This window comes from Antedon mediterranea, chromosome 7 (genome assembly GCF_964355755.1).
Source record: "Antedon mediterranea chromosome 7, ecAntMedi1.1, whole genome shotgun sequence".
NCBI classification, from domain to species: Eukaryota; Metazoa; Echinodermata; class Crinoidea; order Comatulida; family Antedonidae; genus Antedon; species Antedon mediterranea.
In genome coordinates this window covers 2534699-2556038 of record NC_092676.1, presented here as the reverse complement: position 1 = coordinate 2556038, position 21340 = coordinate 2534699, and the positions used below count along the sequence as shown (strand labels likewise).

The 21340-nt window shown below is 31.0% G+C and overlaps 1 protein-coding gene across 20 annotated transcripts in view; it reads right to left on the bottom strand.

Annotated features, from left to right (window-relative positions):
• Positions 1 to 21340, bottom strand: part of LOC140053840 (liprin-beta-1-like) — a 125535-nt gene that overhangs the window by 45496 nt on the left and 58699 nt on the right. For 14 of the 20 annotated variants that reach the window (XM_072098527.1, XM_072098539.1, XM_072098531.1 and 11 more), the window contains 10 exons: positions 14381 to 14566; positions 13067 to 13198; positions 10795 to 10851; positions 10194 to 10256; positions 5707 to 5769; positions 3955 to 4003; positions 3699 to 3760; positions 3009 to 3197; positions 2638 to 2847; positions 1989 to 2166 (listed from right to left, as the gene is read on the bottom strand). In XM_072098527.1, coding sequence (XP_071954628.1) covers positions 1989 to 2166; positions 2638 to 2847; positions 3009 to 3197; positions 3699 to 3760; positions 3955 to 4003; positions 5707 to 5769; positions 10194 to 10256; positions 10795 to 10851; positions 13067 to 13198; positions 14381 to 14566 — 1189 coding nt within the window. Of the gene's footprint in view, positions 1 to 1988; positions 2167 to 2637; positions 2848 to 3008; positions 3198 to 3698; positions 3761 to 3954; positions 4004 to 5706; positions 5770 to 10193; positions 10257 to 10794; positions 10852 to 13066; positions 13199 to 14380; positions 14567 to 16941; positions 16963 to 18257; positions 18415 to 20450; positions 20488 to 21340 lie in introns of those variants that run through there. The other 6 variants (XM_072098545.1, XM_072098542.1, XM_072098547.1 and 3 more) reach the window with 6 other exon arrangements.

The window sequence follows — 21340 nt, the reverse complement described above, 5'->3', positions numbered from 1 at the left end:
AAAACATTTAAAACGAATAAATAAATATGGAATTCATATTATTATATCATGAAAATTCCATCAATTATTTAATTATCTAATTGGTATTAATGCACATATTTATAGAAACATTAGAAAGGAATAAATAAATATTAAATTCATAAATGTAAACATTGTATCTAGCAATTTAGTTGAATCACTGATTTAAGCAGTATTTAAAAACTAAACTATGTTTCCTTATGCAGAACATAATTTAAATAAAAGAACAAATCACACATCTACACATAATCAAACATTGTATACTTTATCTCTAACAATTTTTTCAAACTTCTATCGACTAAAAGCCGAAATATAGTCGTTATCTCGGGACCGTTCTATGGCCACCACCAGGTAGGCTTTACTTCATAAAGGCTTCTATGAATGGATTTACTGGTTGGGAGCAGGAATGCTAGTAGACAAACCCAGTACCGTTTTGATTACGATCTATCGGGAAATTACCTCACAACTTTTAGAATGTACAGTATGAAACTATATTACTATTGGGGTACATTACAACAACACAAGAATTATGTGACTTTGTATTAATTGTTTTTTTAGGAGAATTTATCTTTGCCAGGTTTTTATTCTATCTATTTGTATCTCACTTGTTCTTATTATTTTTTTAAGGGCCAACTGAGACAAGTTTACTTTTAGGTTGGTCTTCAGTTTATGCTCTGTAATATTTGTATGGCATTTGATGAAATAAATGTTTGTTGAATTTGAATTTGAGAGGAACACACGATTTCTATATATATATATATTGTATTTATATGCAAATGACATAAATGGAAATATTGCCACTAATAACATGTTCTTGTAATTTAATCAAAATTAATCTTTAGAATGAAAACATTCATGAATGCTAAACATTAAGAAAATTAATCTAAAAAGATGAATACAGTATTAAACGTTCAGTTTTATGTAAATACGAAAATTGAAGGCTCTGTACAAAACATCCTAAATGTCAATGTTTTGTTTAATTTTAATTAAGAAGGATACACGCTAAGGTCGTGTCTCAAAATGATACCAACAAAATTTGAAATCAATAAAAACACCACAAGGTAATCGTCAAACAGAATGTTCTAAATGTTAATGCCGACACGTTTCGGAAATGCTAGATCCAATTATTGGTAAAAATCTTCTAAAACAATTGCTTATATGATGAAAAGTATACATGACCTTATTTGGTAGGAAAACAACAGATAAATAGTGTTATTAAAGATTGTTTTATTAAAGCTTTTTGTATTTAATTGGTTGACATGTTATGATTATAAAATGCAAATAATGATTTATTAGATAAATGTAATTAGTACTAAAAAAAACTGATGTTATATCACCATGGTAACAATGACATAACTAGTAAACCTTTCAGCGTACTAATTATTATAAATGTTGAATGTATTCTTCACTAAAATAGACTAATTAATATGGCCTCAGGAATCAGTGACTAATTAGAAATGATCTTAATCATACGAACAATATATTAGGGCAAAACACAATGATAAGCAAAATAGGTTTGTTAAGGAAAATTACGGATAGAATGTATAGAACTTCTTCTACTCAGCTGTACTCAGTAAAATGTACTAATTTGTCTGCTAAAAGTCAACTAAGCAAGTCTGTTTCATTTCAAATAAAAAATAAATAAATTTTAAAAAAAAATTTCTTTTTTTAAGTCTGTTCCATTTCATATGTAGAGGGCAGCAAATAAACTAAGAAAGTTCTTGTTTGTTTTTTATAGAGGGCAGTAAATAAACTCCAAGTTATTTGACAATAGGCTAATATCTGTCTGGTCTATTTTTAGGATACCTAACTCCTCAACCTCCTAGTTATTGCTACCTAAACATTTTTAGATCTTTTTAGCAGCTTGAGGAGCTTGTAAGCAACCAGCAAAAGTTTGGTTTTGAGAACCCTGCATTAATAGTATCATAAGGTTAGAAAGAAAATTATTAAATAAATTAATTTGAACTTACTCAGATTGGGGGCGCTCTGCATCTTGTTGGTGTTTCGCTTAAAGATTCCTTTTCCGAAGGAGACCCTGGTTTTGTTTCTCTTCATCCTCTCTGGTGTCGTTGGTTCAGAATGATGGACGTCCAGAAAGTTACGTGTCTTTGGTGAGGGCAGTGTGCTATAGACTCCAGCTGCTGAATACTATTTTCACAATAGTAAAAAACCGATTCAAATAAAAAGTATAAATAATCCTTAGTCTACTATATGGATTTATGTACCTTTCAATCCCTAACTAAGTCATAAGTTCACCACTCCCCCCTCCCCCTCTACTGAGGCCCTCTCAATCCTCTAATTTTAGCATAAGAAAATATGTATATTTTTAAAAATTAGGTGATAACATTTATTGTATCCTTTGTCTCTTAATGTGTATGGTCTACTTGTGTACCCTTCAACCCCTAAACGAGTCACCAGTTAACCCACTTTGATCCTGTGTCCTATACACTTGACAAACATGTATTATCAACATGTTACAAATACATATCACAGCAGTTTTTGATAATTCGAATTTCATTTCTCATATAAGAAATGAAAAGGTATATGCTAAAATGAAGCTAGTTATCAAAAAAAAATTTCAATATAAGAACCGACACTATCATCCGTAAATACACCTACATTATTTGATAGATGATGAGGTCTTTTCATATTGTCCATGCTAGAGGATCGTACTTGCTGACCGTACTCCTCTTCTTGACTAATAATATCCAGAGTTCGTGGCCGAAGCAGACCATCGTCAGAGACTGGGGGCGGTATTGGTGCGTTGATTGGTGTTGATGTAGCGCTTGGTCCAGCGAGGTTGATGTGTAGCGTGGCTTGATGCCGCTCCTGAAAAGGTAAAATTAACAACCATGTTAGAAAATAATACTGTTTTCCACTGGAGTGGAGAAGATCTATGTTGGTTTATTCAGGTAAGCCCAGCACAAAATAAACTGCTTTAGTAAATAAAAAAATTCACTCCCTAATTAATTGATTACCAACAATGTTACCTGGTCCCTGATGGTTTCATCTTGGTCTAAATTGCCTGCTGAGCTGACCGATGGACTGCTGTCCAGTTGCAGTTCTTCCTCCTCTTGCAAGTCCAGTCCCTTTTGACTACCCTGTGTTGTTAGCACCATTTCTTGTTGAATGCGCTTGTAAGAATTGATGCTTTGCCGAAGCTCCTCAATTTTCATCTCCTAGGTTGGAAAAAAAAGTTTAATTTGCTTGTCATTATTTATTCAATTTCTGGTAAATACATTTAAACAGAGACATAAACGGCAAGGAAGACCAAACAGGTGTTAGTTGGTCAAATCTCCATAAAAAACAGTAGGACACCTATTAGGATTCTTTAAGGACCAAATAAATGGATAATAGTTGTGACCTGACTGTAATGTTATGATTATACATACATAACCTTGATTTCAGTTCATATTTTAGTAATAAACAAACGAATTGTCTCCAAATGCAACCTCCCCATCAACGCAAGAGCCAAAGACACCACCTTTACCATCACCTATCATTTATTTCATCTGAACCATTTCCAAAGCTCTGTCTACACTATCAAACTTTATGCGACAAAAACATGTGATGTGCCCATATATGGACATGATGATGTCATATCACTGCCATATTTGGGCACATAACACTTTTTTTGTCAAACTAGTTTGATAGTGTAGACATGACTTAAGGAAACCTACCTTCTCCTCATTGGCAGACATCAACGACTCAACTGCTTTTTTCAATTTAATTGCCTCCGTATCTAAATTTTTATAAACCAGAAGGTAATTACATAGTTTCATCATCAATATTAGTAATAACAAAACATCCCTTGGTTATTAAATTATACTAAACATATTTTTAATTAAATTTCAGTTAATATACCATATTTTACTAATATGGTTAAACAAAATCCACAACTGTTCTTTTTTTAGTACTCTTTGTGTCTAATTTTACCTGTATCTCTGAGCCCATTCAATTTTGCTTCCAAATTTTTAATTTCATTCTATGGAAGAAATAAGATATCAAAAATGTCAAAATAATTAAATAAACATGGAATAAAATATTATTAAAAATTAGTAAATAAAAATATCTAATAAATTAACGTCAATCAAAAAAATATTTCAAAGATAATTAGTAAATTAAATTATTTGATATTATAATAACAAATACACCAATAAATTGATTTCAAAATTATTTAATATTTTAGTGAAAAACAGACTTTATTCAGAGCTCTAACAACATGCATATTTTTTTTTTTAATGATAAGTTTAATTTTACTAACAACAGTGTTGACGAGGTTTATACCTCCAATAATAGGTATTTGGGACGTCCCAAGGGCATCTCTTAATAAGAGTTCAACTGTATATCCAATACAGTAAAGCTAACTATCACACTAGTGTGATGTGCTCAAATATGGTAGTGATATGACATCATCATTTTCAAATTTGAGCACATCACATATTTTTGTCACATAAAGTTTGATAGTGTAGACAAATTCACAAACAGTTTGCCAAAATGGAAATGCTTTAAAACACAGTGAAAAATTAAAGAAAACATCTGTTGCATTGAAGTAAATATATTTGTTAATTGAAAATATTAAAAATTAATAATAAACGTCACTGGATATGGACTCCCACTCACTAACGTCAATGGATACTAAAACGTCATCATTAAATATTTTCCACTTTGTTGTTGCTTCATGATTGGCTTCTTTAACGACTGATACAGATTAATAATCATTTAAAATTTAAATTACTATTTTTAGTTCATTCATAATTATAGATTATGAATTTCATATTTATTATTATCCTAATATATTTTATGGTATGGATTTTGGTAAATAAATTCACTCCTGTAAATGTGTAAATTGTCAAATTTTATTTTATGTTGGTTTACGAAAATTAATAAATAAATTTAAACAAACATCAAAATACTTTATACGGTGAGAAAATAAATTTAATTATAAAAAATAAAAAATATCATAAATGCAAAGCAAGCTTGTTCATATAAATAAAATAATTATGCAAAATAAAAAATATATATAAAAATCTCAAACCATGCAGTTTATGTTGACATTCAAATAATAAGGAGTAGAGGGTTGGTAAATAGAAATAAGTTTATTACTTTATTCAATGTGTAAATAAACGTGATTCTAATAATTATTAGTGGAAGTTCAATACACACATCCATTATATCTGTCATACCACAGAAGAAGAAAATACTTTTGATTGATATTAACTTATAAGATGAAATGTTGCGAGTGTAATGTAACTAATGACAAATATCTGATTCACAAATGCAATGTGATATTGTAGCATAGCTTAAATCCGTGACAAGCAGAGGAAGGAGAAAATCAAGGGGGGGGCAGGCTCTTGCGAACTTGTACATTTAAAACGAAATCTGTGATGAAATTGTGCTATTTCGATATTTTCCCCAAAGAGCCTGCCTCCAAATAGCATGTAGCAAAAAGCAAGTTGCTATTTATAGAAAGCACTATATTGTTCAAATTTTAAAAAAGCATCCTTTAAAAAAAAATTCATTTTAAATGTGTGTTCACACAGTAAATTTCCACTCCAAATGTAAACATCTGTTCACATGGAAAAATTATTTTTGAATGACATAGCACTTTCTAAAATAACTTTCAGAAGAGGTATATGGCAGGCACATCACACGCTACTGAACAATCCACCTAAGAACGCAACTTACATAGGCCTGCACGGACCTAGTGCGAAACTCGGAAGCATCCTTTTGAGTTCGTACGAGTTTAACCTTAGAGGGCGATACAGTGTAATGTAAGTAAATATTAATATGGATATAAATAATTGGGATAAGCATTAATTGATGTATTTCTGATTTCATAAATAATTTGTGTTAAATTATCAATTTAGAAACATTTAATTCAAATAATAATTGAAAGATTAAAAACAAGATAATTGAAATATTATGATAACTATGATTAGAATGACAGAAAAGAAGTAATGACTACAGAAGGTAAGCGAATGATATGATAAAAACAAAATGAGGGCGACAGACAATGACACTACAGTATGATGCATGCAAACGAACAATTTAACGGCACCAACAAACAAACAATTTATCGGCACCAACAAAAAACAATTTAACGGCACCAACAAACAAACAATTTAACGGCACCAACAAACAAACAATTTATTGGTACCAACAAACAAACAATTTATTGGCACCAACAAAAAAACAATTTATTGGCACCAACAAACAAACAATTTATTGGCACCAACAAACAAACAATTTATTGGCACCAACAAACAAACAATTTATTGGCACCAACAAATAAATAAAACAATTGGATGCTTTCTATTGCTATTCTATAAATTCTATAAAATTAAAAACAGACAAGAACAGTATTGAGTTCAGAATACTGAACTACAAAACTATAGTTTAACAAAAACGTAGTCATACTACAGGATCTAAAATACACTGTACGGAACACACAGAGAGAGGAGTATAAATATGCCATTGCAAGATGGGGCATTATGACACTATAGTTCCATTCCGTGGGAAGAAATTTTATTAAAGGACAACAAATAAAATTGAAATATTTATATCTATATTTGTTGTTTGTTTGTTCATTATAATTTCTAATATATGCTAATGAATGTATCTAGATAAAATTTGGAAAACAAAAATGTCCGCTCTCGTAATTAAACGGTTTTGTTCGTCTGTTTGTTTTCCTCTTAATTACATGTTAGGCGTATGACTTTATTTGTGGTAAGCAAAAGCCAGACAGAAAAACAAAGTTGAGGAGGTTAGGGCATCAAAAATAGCAGACATGATTTGTTAGTGAACGAGAGCATGATATTAGTGTCAGAACTATGGTTGTAATTGACTTTCTGCTATATATTTACAAAATTTAAAAGTACACATCAGGAAAGGGCATTGCTAGAATGTTCTGTATTAACCAGGGTTCAGAGACAATAATCTATCATCAGTCTATCACTAAAATGCTCTGTATTTACCAGGGTTACATAGAAAATAATCTATCATCACTTTATCACTAAAATGCTCTGTATTTTACTAGGGTTACATAGACTATAATCTTTCACTAGAATGTTCTGTATTAATCAGGGTTACGGTACATAGACACTAATCTATCCAGAATTTATCACTAAAAATTAGGATACTCTGTATTAACCTGGGTTATAGAACTTTCTGGACAATAATATATCACCAATCTACCACTATAATGTTTTACCATGGAGTAAAGAATAAGAGGAGGCACAACTCGGCCTAGCTATCCAGTTAATCCAATTAGTATCACGCTGTGCGGTAGTGCTTAAGCATAGGGTAATAAACTTCCCATAACGATCCTTTGAAGAACATCCTGTTTACCCGTGCAGCTCACTGCAGAGTCGGCTCTGATTACGTAACACCCTAATTAAGGAAGAAGCCAGGCATGACATCGGTGACAAAAAAAGTAAACAGAGGCTGCGCAGTAGTTTCTAATACATCATAGTGAAGCATGACCTTTGTGCAGTTGTTCATTGTTCTTTGAGCTTTTTTCTCGAAAAAACCGTTTAAAAATCGAGTAAATTTTCACGGAGATATCGCAGTTTTTATACCAGCTAACAAATTAATCATATTTTTATCAAGCCATAGACGTATCATTTGGTAAATCGAAATTTTACCGTTTAAGCAACTTTTTAATTTACGAACCCTAGTGCATTTTGTAGCATATTAAAGACTCCAACTTATTTTAAAATCACATTTTAGTGCGCGCAAATGCGCGCATGAAAAAAATTATATAATTTGTTCTCATGAATATTCAAAAATATACGTATAGTAGAATTCCAACGACACAATTTCTTATTTTTATTACTGTATATGACATTTAATTTATGTTTCAGTCTATATTATGACTGTTTAGCAAAACTAACATTCTTCTAATTTAGTCTGATATTGTATAATTAAATTATTTATGATATTAATATCATAAAATATATGATTTTTACAATCACTTAGAGTTCAGTGAACTTGTAGGACTTAAATTATATATCGTTTAACGATTTGTGGCTACACATAGGCCTAGTAGTTCGTAATATATTATTATTTAATAAATAGCCTAAATAAGGATAATATTTAATCCCATAATGATGGACATATTTAGTGCATACCGTAACCGGTAGGCCTAATAGCTTCAGGCATAGGCGCGCCTATAGTAACAATAAACAATATTAATAATAATAATAGGTTTTTTTTATGTAGGTCTATATTAATATATTAATAATTGTAATAACGTTAGAAAACAAATAGTAGTAATATTTTATTAAAGAAGAAATTAATCAATTAGTTTTAGTTTTCGGTTGGTCGTTATTATAATATTATATAATATGGTATAAAATGGTACGGTACTACGAGAATATTCGTTTAGTATCAACCCGTAACAACAACTACAAATGATATGTGTTGGTTAAAAATTCAATTACAAATATAGTCTATGCTCTTTTGTAATTATAAGCCATTGTATAAAAAAGGATTATGTACAGTTCGGTACATAGCGGTTAATCGTAAAATTAAAAAATCGGACATACGAACAATAGATCGCCAACATTATTCGTACCCTTTTGCTGTATTGCGTACGTCGATCATGACTGATGCGGCTGTAAACTTCGCCTGGAAAGTAACTAGTACAGTACACATTCTGGTCCCTGGATGGAACATGATATCACACGTAAACCGCAATGGAACAGGTCCAATGTTAAACAATTCGTACAAAGGGGAACCGCCAGACAAGTGGGTACCTATTCATTGTTTATTAGATCGCTGGCAATCATGCATGCAAAGTGCAATAGCTCTCCGCTCCACCAAGCAACGTACAGTACTAAAAAAAATGGAACGTCGCGGTTTTTCTAGGCGCTGAAGTTATACGAAGTGAACGCGAATGATTTTTACTGTATATTATATTCCCCGACGAAAAGTACTCGCGTTTCCCAGACGGGGAAGAGGGGAGGGGGGGGGGAGACGACGAGGGGATACAGCCCCCGTAACCCCCCGCTGGCACCACCACTGGTCCTTATTAAACCCATTTATTCATCATGATTCATGATAAGTTGTCTGGAGAAATTACCAACATTTAGTACACAGTAAACCATATAAATATAATTCCTTTGTTGGTGCCGTATAAAACTCGTATTATTAATTTATTAATAAAAGATATCCAGTAGAATATATATATAGCGCTGCTTTTTAATAAAAATTAATAAACAAGGTCGGAATACAAGTTCAGTAGGTCTACAAACAGTATATAGTACACCTTTCACGCTTGAACGCACATCGCCTAGCAAGAGTATTGTGACGTCCTAATACGCATGTGTACTAACACCAAAATTGACCGCGGGCAGTAAACATTGTACTCTTTGCTAATTGGGTTACGTAACGGCAGTGTTTAGCACCTCCTTAAATACTCATTACAAGCATAGCCTTAAGCAAGCGGTAAACACGATGAACTGACTGAACTATTCAAGTTGTGTCTCCTCTTATTCTTTACTCCATGGTTTTACTTGTAATTTATAGATTTGTAAACAATATTCGACATCTATAAAGGGTATAATACTTCATGAAAAACACATGGTGAAAATATGGATGTAAAAAGCATTTATTCTATTTCGATATATGATTGTCTGGTAGGTCAGAGTTCAAAGTGAAAAATGAATAAAAATAAAATACCATGCAATATATATATATAGAAAGCTCATATAAAAATAAAATATGATATAAAATGATGTGTTATAATCTGTTAGTGTTTGACCCAGAAATAAGAAACCAAGAGTAAATGGAAATGGAATGAAATATTTATATGAAACAAATATAACTATTTAAGCACTATGTTTCTACAAAGAGGTAAGGAAGGCGTGGGTTGAGAGGGGAGGGGTTGAGAGGGGGGTGGGGGAGTTGAGAAAGGGAAGGGGTTGAGAGGGGAAGGGGTTAAGAAGGAGAGGATGTCGGGGGAGAGGAGAGACACATGTTCCCATCAGAATTCATTCATGTAAGTAATGAATATATACAAAGCCTGCTTGTGAACATGGATTTGTTGTTTAGTTGTAGAGTATTTCTAATTATTGTCTAATAGTGACTGGGATGATATGTTTATTTTTATAAGTCAATTTAAAATTAAAACAAAAAATGGACGGGTAATTTTGTAGGCTGGATCTGCTCACCTGACTTATCATGTATTTCTCTTGCCATTCATTGGCTTCTGTATGTAAATCATTGATGTTAAGCTTAAGAATGTAAACAAATAAATCAAAATCATAGTTAATCAAGAAAATAGATTGTGCACTATTAAAAACATTAGAAAGAGAACTGGTTCATAAATCAAATAAAATTAATAAATTAAGAATAATAGAGAAGATTAAATTATACATATTATGGTGATATTTCATCGATATATTTTATCAGTAAGAATAAACAAGTTTATAGGTTTTGTTTATTTTCAATAGGCATTTATTTATTTTCTATTTCAACATAAATTAGAGAGGGTGTCCATTCCAGGTCCCTCGCAGGGGAACTGATATTCAGAGGCCCTGATATCCAGGGGTCCTGACATCCAGGGACCTGATATCAAGGGGCACTAATATACAGGAGCCCTGATATCAAGGGGCCCTGATATCAAGGGGCCCTGATATTCAGGGGCCCTGATATTCAGGGGCCCTGATATTCAACTACTGAATTACAGAGTTTTTTTAATGTTTCCAATTACATTCCAAAACAATTGAATTTTAAGATTCGTTTTTTGAATTTTATTTCTCCTTTCATTACCTGTGCTGATTTGTATTTCTCCTGAATGGACTCATTTTCTTTCTCCATCCGAGAAGACTGAAAAATACAAAAACATTTTATTGAGAAAAACTTGTTTGTAATCTGTCTATATACCTTTTAACTAAAACTAGCAAGCACAATTGAGTAAAGTAGTGCCTACCATGTAACTTAAATTGGGTTAAAAAACCAATTAAAATTTTAGGAATATATGTAGGTTATAAAAAGGATGAATGTCAAGAACTAAACTGGGCTAATAAATTGTTAAGTTTAGAAAGACTACTCAACACGTGGAAAGGTAGAAACCTTACATATTTTGGAAAAGTTACAATTTTAAAGAGTCTCGGTTTATCTAAACTAATTTATAACGCCTCTATAATTGATGTACCAAATTATGTTGTTTTACAGGTGAATAAACTGACATACGATTTCCTATGGAATGGAAAAGGGGAAAAAATTAAAAGAAAGACATTAATTGGCAAGCTAAAAGATGGAGGTATTAATATGCCGGATTTTGCATTACAGGTCAAAGCGCTCAAGGTTGCATGGGCGAGAAAATTAATATGTAGAAAGCATGTGAGATGGAAGCTATTACCAACATATTATATAAATAAGTTTGGAAATGAAAGATTGTTCTTTAGTATGTCAAATATTAACCTGGTAAATTGCATTACTTTGAAAAACATTCCTCCTTTTTATTTAAAAGTGATACAATGTTGTACTGAATTTAACGAAAACTGCTGCCATGAAATTAATACTTATGAAGAAGTTGTTAATCAAAGTTTATGGGGAAACAAATATATTGTGTACAAAAAAAGGTCTTTGTTTTATAAAAATTGGTTTGATTCAGGATTTAAAAAAATATTTGATATAATTAATTTTAACCGTTTGAAAACATCTAATGAAATCCTTGAAACACTACGTAATAAAATAAACTGGCTCATGGAATATGCTTCCTTAGTTGATGCTATTCCAAAAGATTGGATTAATATAATTAAAAATTACAACAAGAACGTGGCTACAAATATAAAAGATGAGTGCATCATAACGAATGACGCCTATATGCTGGAAACAAAACTTATATATTCGTGCTTTATTAAAGAAAAATTTATTTATCCGCATGTAATGGGCAAATGGAATATGGCCTTTAACACTCAGAAAATAAATTGGAGTGATGTTTGGATAAAAAAAGTGAAAAATGAAAAAAACAAAAAATATGCACAACTAAATTACAAGCTGTTGAACAAAATTGTTCCGACTAATCAAAGGCTTCATAAGTGGCATGTGAAAATGAATAATGTATGTGACTTATGTGGGATAATTGAAGACGAAAAACACATGTTTTTTGAATGCATACGAAATAAAACTTTATGGACAAACATAGATAACATTTTTAAAAATATTGACAATGGCAGAAGCTCTTTTAGAGAACTTCTTTTAGGGTCTGATTGTGAATACAAAAATGACTTATATTCAATTGAGCTGTCTTCTCAATATATAACATTAAGATTTTAACTGAATTAAACAAACCAGTGTGTAAAAACTCTTGGATTGTATTTAAGTCTATTGTTAAGGATCTGAACAAACTAACGCTCATATAATGTTAAAAGAGTTACCGGTACCTAATAAATTTATTAAACGTTGTTTTATATCTTTGTATATAATGTCTATAAGATGTATATAAATGGTATGTATATTGTCTGTGTACAATGTGAATAATAACAAACCATGAAAGCAGGAGGATAATATTGGAAACAATATGTGAAAAACTAAAATTGACAAAAATTACTGATATTTTTTTTTTGAGCAGAAAAAGATAAAGAAAAATGTAGAATATTAATGGAAAACAATATAATTAAAGAAAGAACATATGAAGACAGATATTACTGATTTATTTGTAATGTATTTAATTATGATATGAAAGAATAAAGGTGGTGGTTCACGCCACAAAAGAGAAAAAAAAAAAAGTAGTGCCTACTAGCCTGGTGACAGTAGTCAAACCTCTACTTGCTATTAACCCAACTTACTTTGTGGCTTATTAAAAAATCAGTTCTAACATAGAGATATTACAGTTCTCTATCTTATCTCTATGATTCTAATTATTTCCCACGTCAAGGCTTATTAAAAAAGATCTACCCCAGACATTATTTTAAATTTCATGATTATAGATTTTGTGTTTTTCATCCTGGCTAATAAAATAGTGTGTAGACACCTAGTGAATTGGCAAATGAGAACTAAGCTTCACGCTCAGATTATAGATGATTATGTTTATTACCTTGCTTTCTATGGCTTTTTCCTTCCATTCTGTCAGTTCTTGCTTAGCACCATTCAGTTGTAACTTTAAGCTTGTGATCTCAGCAATTAAGTCTAACTTATGGCTTTCCAGTGAATGCCTTAAGCTCATTTCCTAAAATAAAAATATTTGTAGTAAAAATATGAAATAATATATCCAATTGATAATGTTGATGATAATGAAGATTATCAGGATGAATCATGATGATGGTGATCATCATCATCAGGATGAAACATGATCAAGACGACGACGACGATGATAATCAGGATGAAACATGATGATGATGATGATGATGATGATAATCAGGATGAAACAAAACATGATCAAGATGATGATGATGATGACGATGATGATGATGATGATGATGACAATGATGCTAAAGATCTGAAGATGATATTGATGAAATTGATAATGATAATGCAGATTATAAATATAAGTACTATAAAATATTTGCATAAAAATAATTTTACAAAAGGTCAGATTTACAAACCGCAATAACATAAAACATGACCCTGATATTAAGACGCCGCCATTACAATCAACACAACATTAAAGTATGAATACAATATAGTATCTACGCCTGCATAAAATGAACTTGATTACCAATCTACGAGCGCTGCAGATACGGATATAATGATCAATTCGGTTAAATCCTAACGAGTTAAATTCCTAATGCTTCCCATATCATATTACAATAAGTATCTTTGTTATGTAAACCATTAGAGTCCAACCAGGTGTGCACATATTCTCCTAAGTGCCTTTGTTTTATCAGCTTACAGCATTTTTACTGTTATACGGATCTGGTAGCGAGACTGAAACCTAAATTCCGGAATTGTTTTATCACTTGTATTGCTCTATTAAATAAAGCGTTATCCTTTTGTCGTTGTTTCTAGGTTACCATAAAAACCATCACATAACAATTATGTAAAATAAATGTAGTAGTAGTATTTCAAGAATCTTGGAGATAAAAACTGTTATGACGTCAATGCATTGCTTAATTGTGGTGCAGAATCTAAAAATATAGTTATAATCATGGACAGGGTCATTTATAAATTCTTCCAATCCTACAGTAGCTAAACTTCCATTTCCCAACCCATTTAAAGAAGTAACTTCCTCAAATTTATTAGATTTGCCCATCCACCATAAATTATTTTTGACAGAAATCCATGAAATTATTGCTGAATCTTGTACACATACAGTAGTACAGTAGTTTTAAAATGTTCACATCAACATTGAACAGAGAAGCAATCACCATTCTGTTGGGTTTGCTATTTTGTCCTTGTTAGCCTCCCTTACCTCTTTCATCTGACTCTCCTTCTGAGCAACCAATTTGTTTTCTTCCGAAAGCGTGAACTCAAGTTCGTTGATCTTTTCACTTTGAACTTCGACCTGATCAGTTAGAACGGCAACTTGTAGTAAAAGAGATTCCTTACCGGCTTCAAGTTTACGTATTTGGTCTTGTGTGTCTTTTATTCCGTTAGTCTAAAGTCAAAATTCAAGGAAAAAAATGTGTAAATAATGGAAATATTTATGATCAATCAAAACCAATATAATGATCTTTAATACTGAATTCAACCTATAGCATAAGTTTCCCATTGTAGCTCTTTAACATTATATTGTATTATATAAAAAGTTTTAGGATTGAATGACAATTTACTTTTATGCTGGTAGTGGTAGTATCAAATAAACATATAATATTTTAGAAGGGAATTTCATTTTCATCTAGGAGCAATTTAAATCTTTAAGTTTCCTCCCTTTTACAGTATAGAGAGAGAAAGCATATGTTTGTTTGTTAGAATACAAGTTTTTGCTACTGTACGCATCCATCATGTGGTGCGTCAAAATGACTGGAATCGCACTGGGAAAGGTTTTAAGCAACATTTGGGATCGGGTATATTTCCTAGTTGAAAATGAATCATTTTACGAACCCTTATGGTACAACCTCTCCCTTTTAAAATCCGCCCCTAGCTCACTACTGTATAGTGTACTGTATATACTATCAATCTTAGCAATGTGGTTAAGGTTTGTAGATGCGACAGCCCCTTGATATAAGAGTCAATATAAGATAAAGTACACGACACTCAATAGCCTACATTCCATTCATAATTAAAAGTGACTATCAGACTTCAGGGAAAGGAAACGAATTGTAGACGACACTTTGCAATGTGCAATGTAGACAATCTGACAGATATGTATGCTAGCTACTGCTGCAGCTCTAGGCCTAGGAAAATAATCCTAAGATTTGTTGAACAAAAAATAAAACATATCTATGAGCAGATTACTACAGCTCTAAGCATGACATGTGTTGAACTGAAAATAATATCTATCTACTGCAGCTCAAAGCCTAAAGTAGTCAATGTGACATGTGTTGAACTGAAAATGGGTACGCTACTAAAGAATATTCCATTCTATACCAGTTCTAGTTTGATACCAGGAGTGGACCCTGGATTTCTGCAACAGATTGTGTGCTAAAAAAATTGGGTGGGGTTGCCTTGTGCAAAAAAGATGTGTTGATAAATTATATCCCTACCTTAATTATCAATAGCTAGTGAAAAATCAAGTGATATGAAAAGTTATTAACTGTATTTTGACTGTAAAAGAGAGAAGCACATGGCCCTAGCTGACTGAAAACTTGCTGCTCAAAGTGATTGTTGAGAATGGAAGACAACAACGTTTATGTTAGGAAATATCAAACACTTTTGAGGAAGTTATTAAAAAGAACTGCATAAAATCGAGGGCGTACATAGATATCTAAAAATATTATTGTCATTACTATGTTTAACTAATGGACTGAAACACAGTTTTTGAGCACTAAACCTGATTTGTGTTTTAACGTGCATCAATAATTCTGCATTAGCGCCACGCGTCACAGAGGTTAGATAAATAATAAGCAAACATCCTCATAGTTAACTTAACAAAACTTGGATTAAGTGTATTTCCATGGGAAATATTACTATCATTTTGTTCTTTTACTTTTATTGTATTAATAAATAGATAATATTGATCACAAGATAAGAATAATCCATGTTGAATTAACGATGAACTTCCTGTTGTTGTGAGGTTTGGAGACAGATAGTAAATTGTATGAGTATTACTGGCCAACAGGTCAAGCCAGTGTGCTACAGTGCCTATTCTATGAATGTGTAAAGCTGTACTAGTAAATACAGTAAATATTATTTTATCCTTAATTAATAATTATCGACTATAATCTTTATGCTTGATAATTCAATTCAAATTTTTATTTCAGAATCTCTGGTTCATAGAAAATAAACATGACGACGTATATAATACCACATTAGGCTGAAATTAAACAAAACACTTTAAAATTCTATTATTAATATAGTAAGTAAGTAATATTTATTGCTTTCCAAATACAGTACAAATAAATAAAACAGTATAATGTAAATGAAATAAAAAGAGAAACATAAAATATAAAAATACAAGACTAGACAAGAAAATAAGCATGGAAAGCAGAGGATGGCCCTTTAAGCCCAGAGGCTTGTTTCCAAAGGGGTCCCCAAATAATAGTCCGAAAATAATTCCATCGCCTAATTTTCCCAAATTTTCATACAGTATAAATGGCATTGGAATGTTTTAAAAATGTCAGAATGTTGAATGTATGATAAATTGCAAATGTCATTTGGGATAACACCCACAAACAGTCATATACAGTAGTAACACACCATACCTCCATAATGAGACAAACAAACAATGATTGTATTTTTTGTTTTTTTACTAAAAATGAATCAAAAGTTAAGGAAACTGAGCAGACAGTAAATAAAGAACAAACATAGCCTAATGTTCTAACTTCATTCAATAGAAAGTAATCTACAAACAGTATGGTACGACTTTCTTACATGTTGAATTTCCTTAAACACCTAACATTTTAAAGACCTGTTCTTAAGTGTCCGTCCGCATTTGCTAAATACATCCTGTTCCATAAAGACTTTATCCTAGTGCACATTTCTTGTTTTTGCTAAATTCTTTCTATGTCAATTTTTTACAAACCAGTATAATATGCAACGGCATTATGACTAAAATGGATTAAACATTGTGTCTAATGTCAAAGCTTATGTGCAAATATTTACTACAAATAATTGTATTAACACAACAACATGTAATGTAAATATTAATCGTGGTTCCCACTAGGAGATGCAGCACAAGTGAGTTGACCAATGACAAACAACATCTTGAATAATCCATCGCTTGCGATTGGTCAAATCACTTACGTTGTACTTATATATTCTTGCATTGCATCCTAGTGGGAACCTTTATTTCCCATGAATAAAATAAAAAGTATTAAATCACCTTGCCTTGTTGTGACTTTGATAAACTAATCAATCAACTAAACTATTAAATTCAATTAAATTACGTAAAGCATTTAATATTTTAATATAAATGTAAATAATATATTAATTGCTTCTGAATTTTATTTACATAACAAATTTAGAAGAATCATGACAAAAAAATGATTTCCATATTAACACAATTGATTTTTAACAGTTTTTACGGTTTTAAAATCTCTTTAAAACTGGTAGATTATGGCATTTATCGACATAAAGTGATTTAACAATAGTGTGGTGATCTAATGAGTAAATTGTATTACAAACAAACGTAATACATCCTGAGTTATTTTATTAAATTAAATGCTGACTCAGCTTCAGTTAATCTTTTTAAAATCACTACCTTATCAAATCTTTTACTTCTTCATCAAATCAAATCAACTTTTATTCATAATCGTAAAATATAAAGAATTAGAAAAATAGGTCGATAAAGTAAAGAGATGAAAAGGAAACGCATACAAATTTGAAATGAGCTTGATAAAAGTGCACCCTGAAATTTAGGAGAAAAAAGAAAAACAAAAGTCAATCATAATTCAATCTTATATACAATAAACACCTTTTGCAGAGATATTAATTTTATTTTTTGATTTGTTATAACTGGATACTTTAACTGGAACTTATTCAATTTTGGCAACAAAGGAAAACTTATATAACTATACAATAATTAAAATAATAAATTAAGAAAATATACATTAAAAATAGAAAACTGAAAATGCAATCCAGTCAGAAGAAAGAATATATAAACACAATTTTGTTATATCTTTGTTCCAATTAATCATTCAAAAACAAAAGAAACAAATAAAATACAGAAAACAAATGATCTTTCTTACCTACTATTTCCAACAGGGTAAATTCCAAATTGTCATAATTCAATTTTAAAAATCAATGTGAAAAATAGACATGAAGAAGATCCACTACCAGCACGTTATAAACAAATACGATGACTATTAGGCGAGAGGATAATGCGATTAAAACAATACCGTGTGCTTATTACCAGAAACAAAGCCATAAACCGATAACGTTACAAAGCCAGACAATGCTGCTGCAGCAATCAGGTTTACAGCTCTGCAATGTCACGCCTCAGTGCACACATACTTTTTGAAAACACAGATAGTAGGAATTAAATTTGAAAGGGAACTCAGACAAGGATTACGTCCTGTACGACGGGTCAGGGACGTTCTGTATTTTGGTTCAAGTTCACGCTTTTAAAATGTTATTCAAACGGTAAATCCCCTCATTTAAAATTCCAATATCTTTTATAATTGTTTAAAAAGACTTTTTTCCAGTAACAGTATTTAGTAATTAACTGCATTAGTAAGTCTAGTATTATTAATTTCACAATATTTAAAAAAAAAAACCTAATTCTCTTATACCATTACAAATAAATCCAATTGTTGAAGCTTACTAATTTCACTAGTAAATTTGCACATATATTTTTAAGTGTAATAAATACAAATTCTTTCTTTCTTTGGAATTTTCTTTATTAAAAATAAACTTTAGTGTTTTAAACACTAACTGGTCATATTAAAAACCATAATCACATAATACAGATCATCTTTACATTCACAATTTTTTTTTTATTGAAAATAAAATAATAAATAATGTTTACTAAACATACATAAATATCAACATAAACCAACAAAAAAATAACAACAATGTGTTTATTATAGATACAAAAAGGGCATCAAGAATGAGATTTACACGTCTTAATATTTCTCAAAACAAGTATTACAACTGTCCCTTGTGAGCGTGTCTAGAAACTTAGTCTGAAGGGGCAAAACTGACACAGACTCTAAGACGATAGTCAGAATGTAACCAAACACTGACTGCAAATTAAATATCAATATATTTTATTTTAAACTATTATTTAAGTGTTTTAGAATATTACAAATCAGTCCTTGTAATTTGAATGTCACACATTTGGTTTTTATATAAAATATCTTTTTCCCCAAGTTTTCAAAAATTGTTATTGAGTAAAATCGAAGATTTTCACATTTAAAATAAAATTCAGTCCTTACAATGTGACGTCGCACATTTTAGTTCTTATAAAATATCTTTTAATTTTCCCCAAGTTTTCAAATGAATAAAGCTTTTTGAATTAACAAAATTTGCAACATGCAAAGCAATTAATTCTTAAGCATGTTATAATATCTTATACGGAAGACAAGCCCTGCAATTGCACTTTTAACCTCTATCTAAAGTCTTAACCACACAAATTTCCTCAGGTAATTTTCCAGAAAACTTTGAAATTTATAAAGATGATGACGCTACTCCGCCTTGATCACAATTGATCTAAAAACGAATTTAAAAGAATAATATTTGTACATTCAATCAATAAAGGCAACATAAAATCTCACGAAAGCGTACACATGTTACGCGTCAACAGTTACGACAATTGACTTTATCTAATGACAAAGACTCCTAATAGTAGTTTACTTAAAGAGCCCGCAGGATTTTTAAAAATCAATTTAGGTTTTGAAAAGAAAATAATTTGGTTTAACAATGGGTCATTAAGAGAACAAAGCAGGTTAGTTATGTTTTACCCACATCAAACGTATTGCATCAAATATATTTTTTTAAATAGGAATTGGCTAAATCATGAAGGATCAATAATATTACTAGAAAGAATTTTGAATATGAATAAAGACAACTTTTATGTACAGTATAAACTCAACAAAATAAGGAAAAACTAGAAATATTGTTAATTGTTAATTATATAATAAACATTTTATTTCTACTGCATAATATATTACAAAGAATTTTCTTTATTATTATCAAGACAAATATTTAAATGAGAGTGTAAAATAAGGTAAGTACAAAATACTGACTGATGTGTGCCTCTATACAATAATAGGAGCTCGAGTAAAACAAATACAGCTTGTTGTATGGAGATTCCAGTTCAAAACTTTGAAAATACAAAATTGTTGTTTTGGAAAGGAAAGGCAAGTTATTCAACAGAAAGTATTATGAGGTAAGGTTTGACATACCGACGTACCTAAAGAAAGTATTACTATAACATTTACCTCAGGTCAGAGGTCATCTTGTCGGCAATGAATTGAGTTCACATTGTTCAAATCATTCATTACACTTTCAATAGCATTCTATAGTAAAATACTTTGATAGAAAATACTATATTTGTTTCCGCAATGAAGAAATAAAGTAGCTTAAAACATATTTTGAATAATCACATGATCCTTTGATTTTATGGGTGGGGAGTGCCTTCCTACTGTATGCTACTGTACGACAACTAAAGGTCTAAAGGAGGTGCTTCTTAGGGTGCCGCATGGTGTCTAAGGGGTAGTGCTTAGAGTGTCGCATAGTGTCTAAGGGGTAGTGCTTAGGGTGTTCCAGTCGAGTTATCAAACTATTCTCAACAGTGTTGCAAAAAGAAATGCTGGTGGTGGTATGTTGTGTGACTTTCACGTAAGAGCGGGGTTGGCAGACAAGTTCATTATCAGTCTTTCCATCTTTTTGTATCATAGCCTTCTCTTGGGAAATAGGATTTCGTCAGTATATCCAGGTACTGTACAAGGCACGTCCAACATAGGGTATACAATGTACATTATATATTATATATCAATTAACTTTAAATACGCCCCAATATGATAATAGTCCACCTTGACCAGTGACCATCACCTCATGCATTGTCTTCAAACAACAACCTAATCCATTCGCCCACACCCTGTTGCTTCATTGAAAATATTTACTCATCAAATGTTCAGGACGATAACAGTCAACTTCGACCTTTTAATTAACCAATAAAATTAAATTACAAATAAGTAAATATTTGTCTTGACGAATGGGGAGACATTGTTGAACTTTAGATTATTTTAAATATTTGAACATTATTCTGATATTTAAAAGACGAAACTATAATGTTGGAGAGGAAATTAATTAACGAAAGAAACATTAA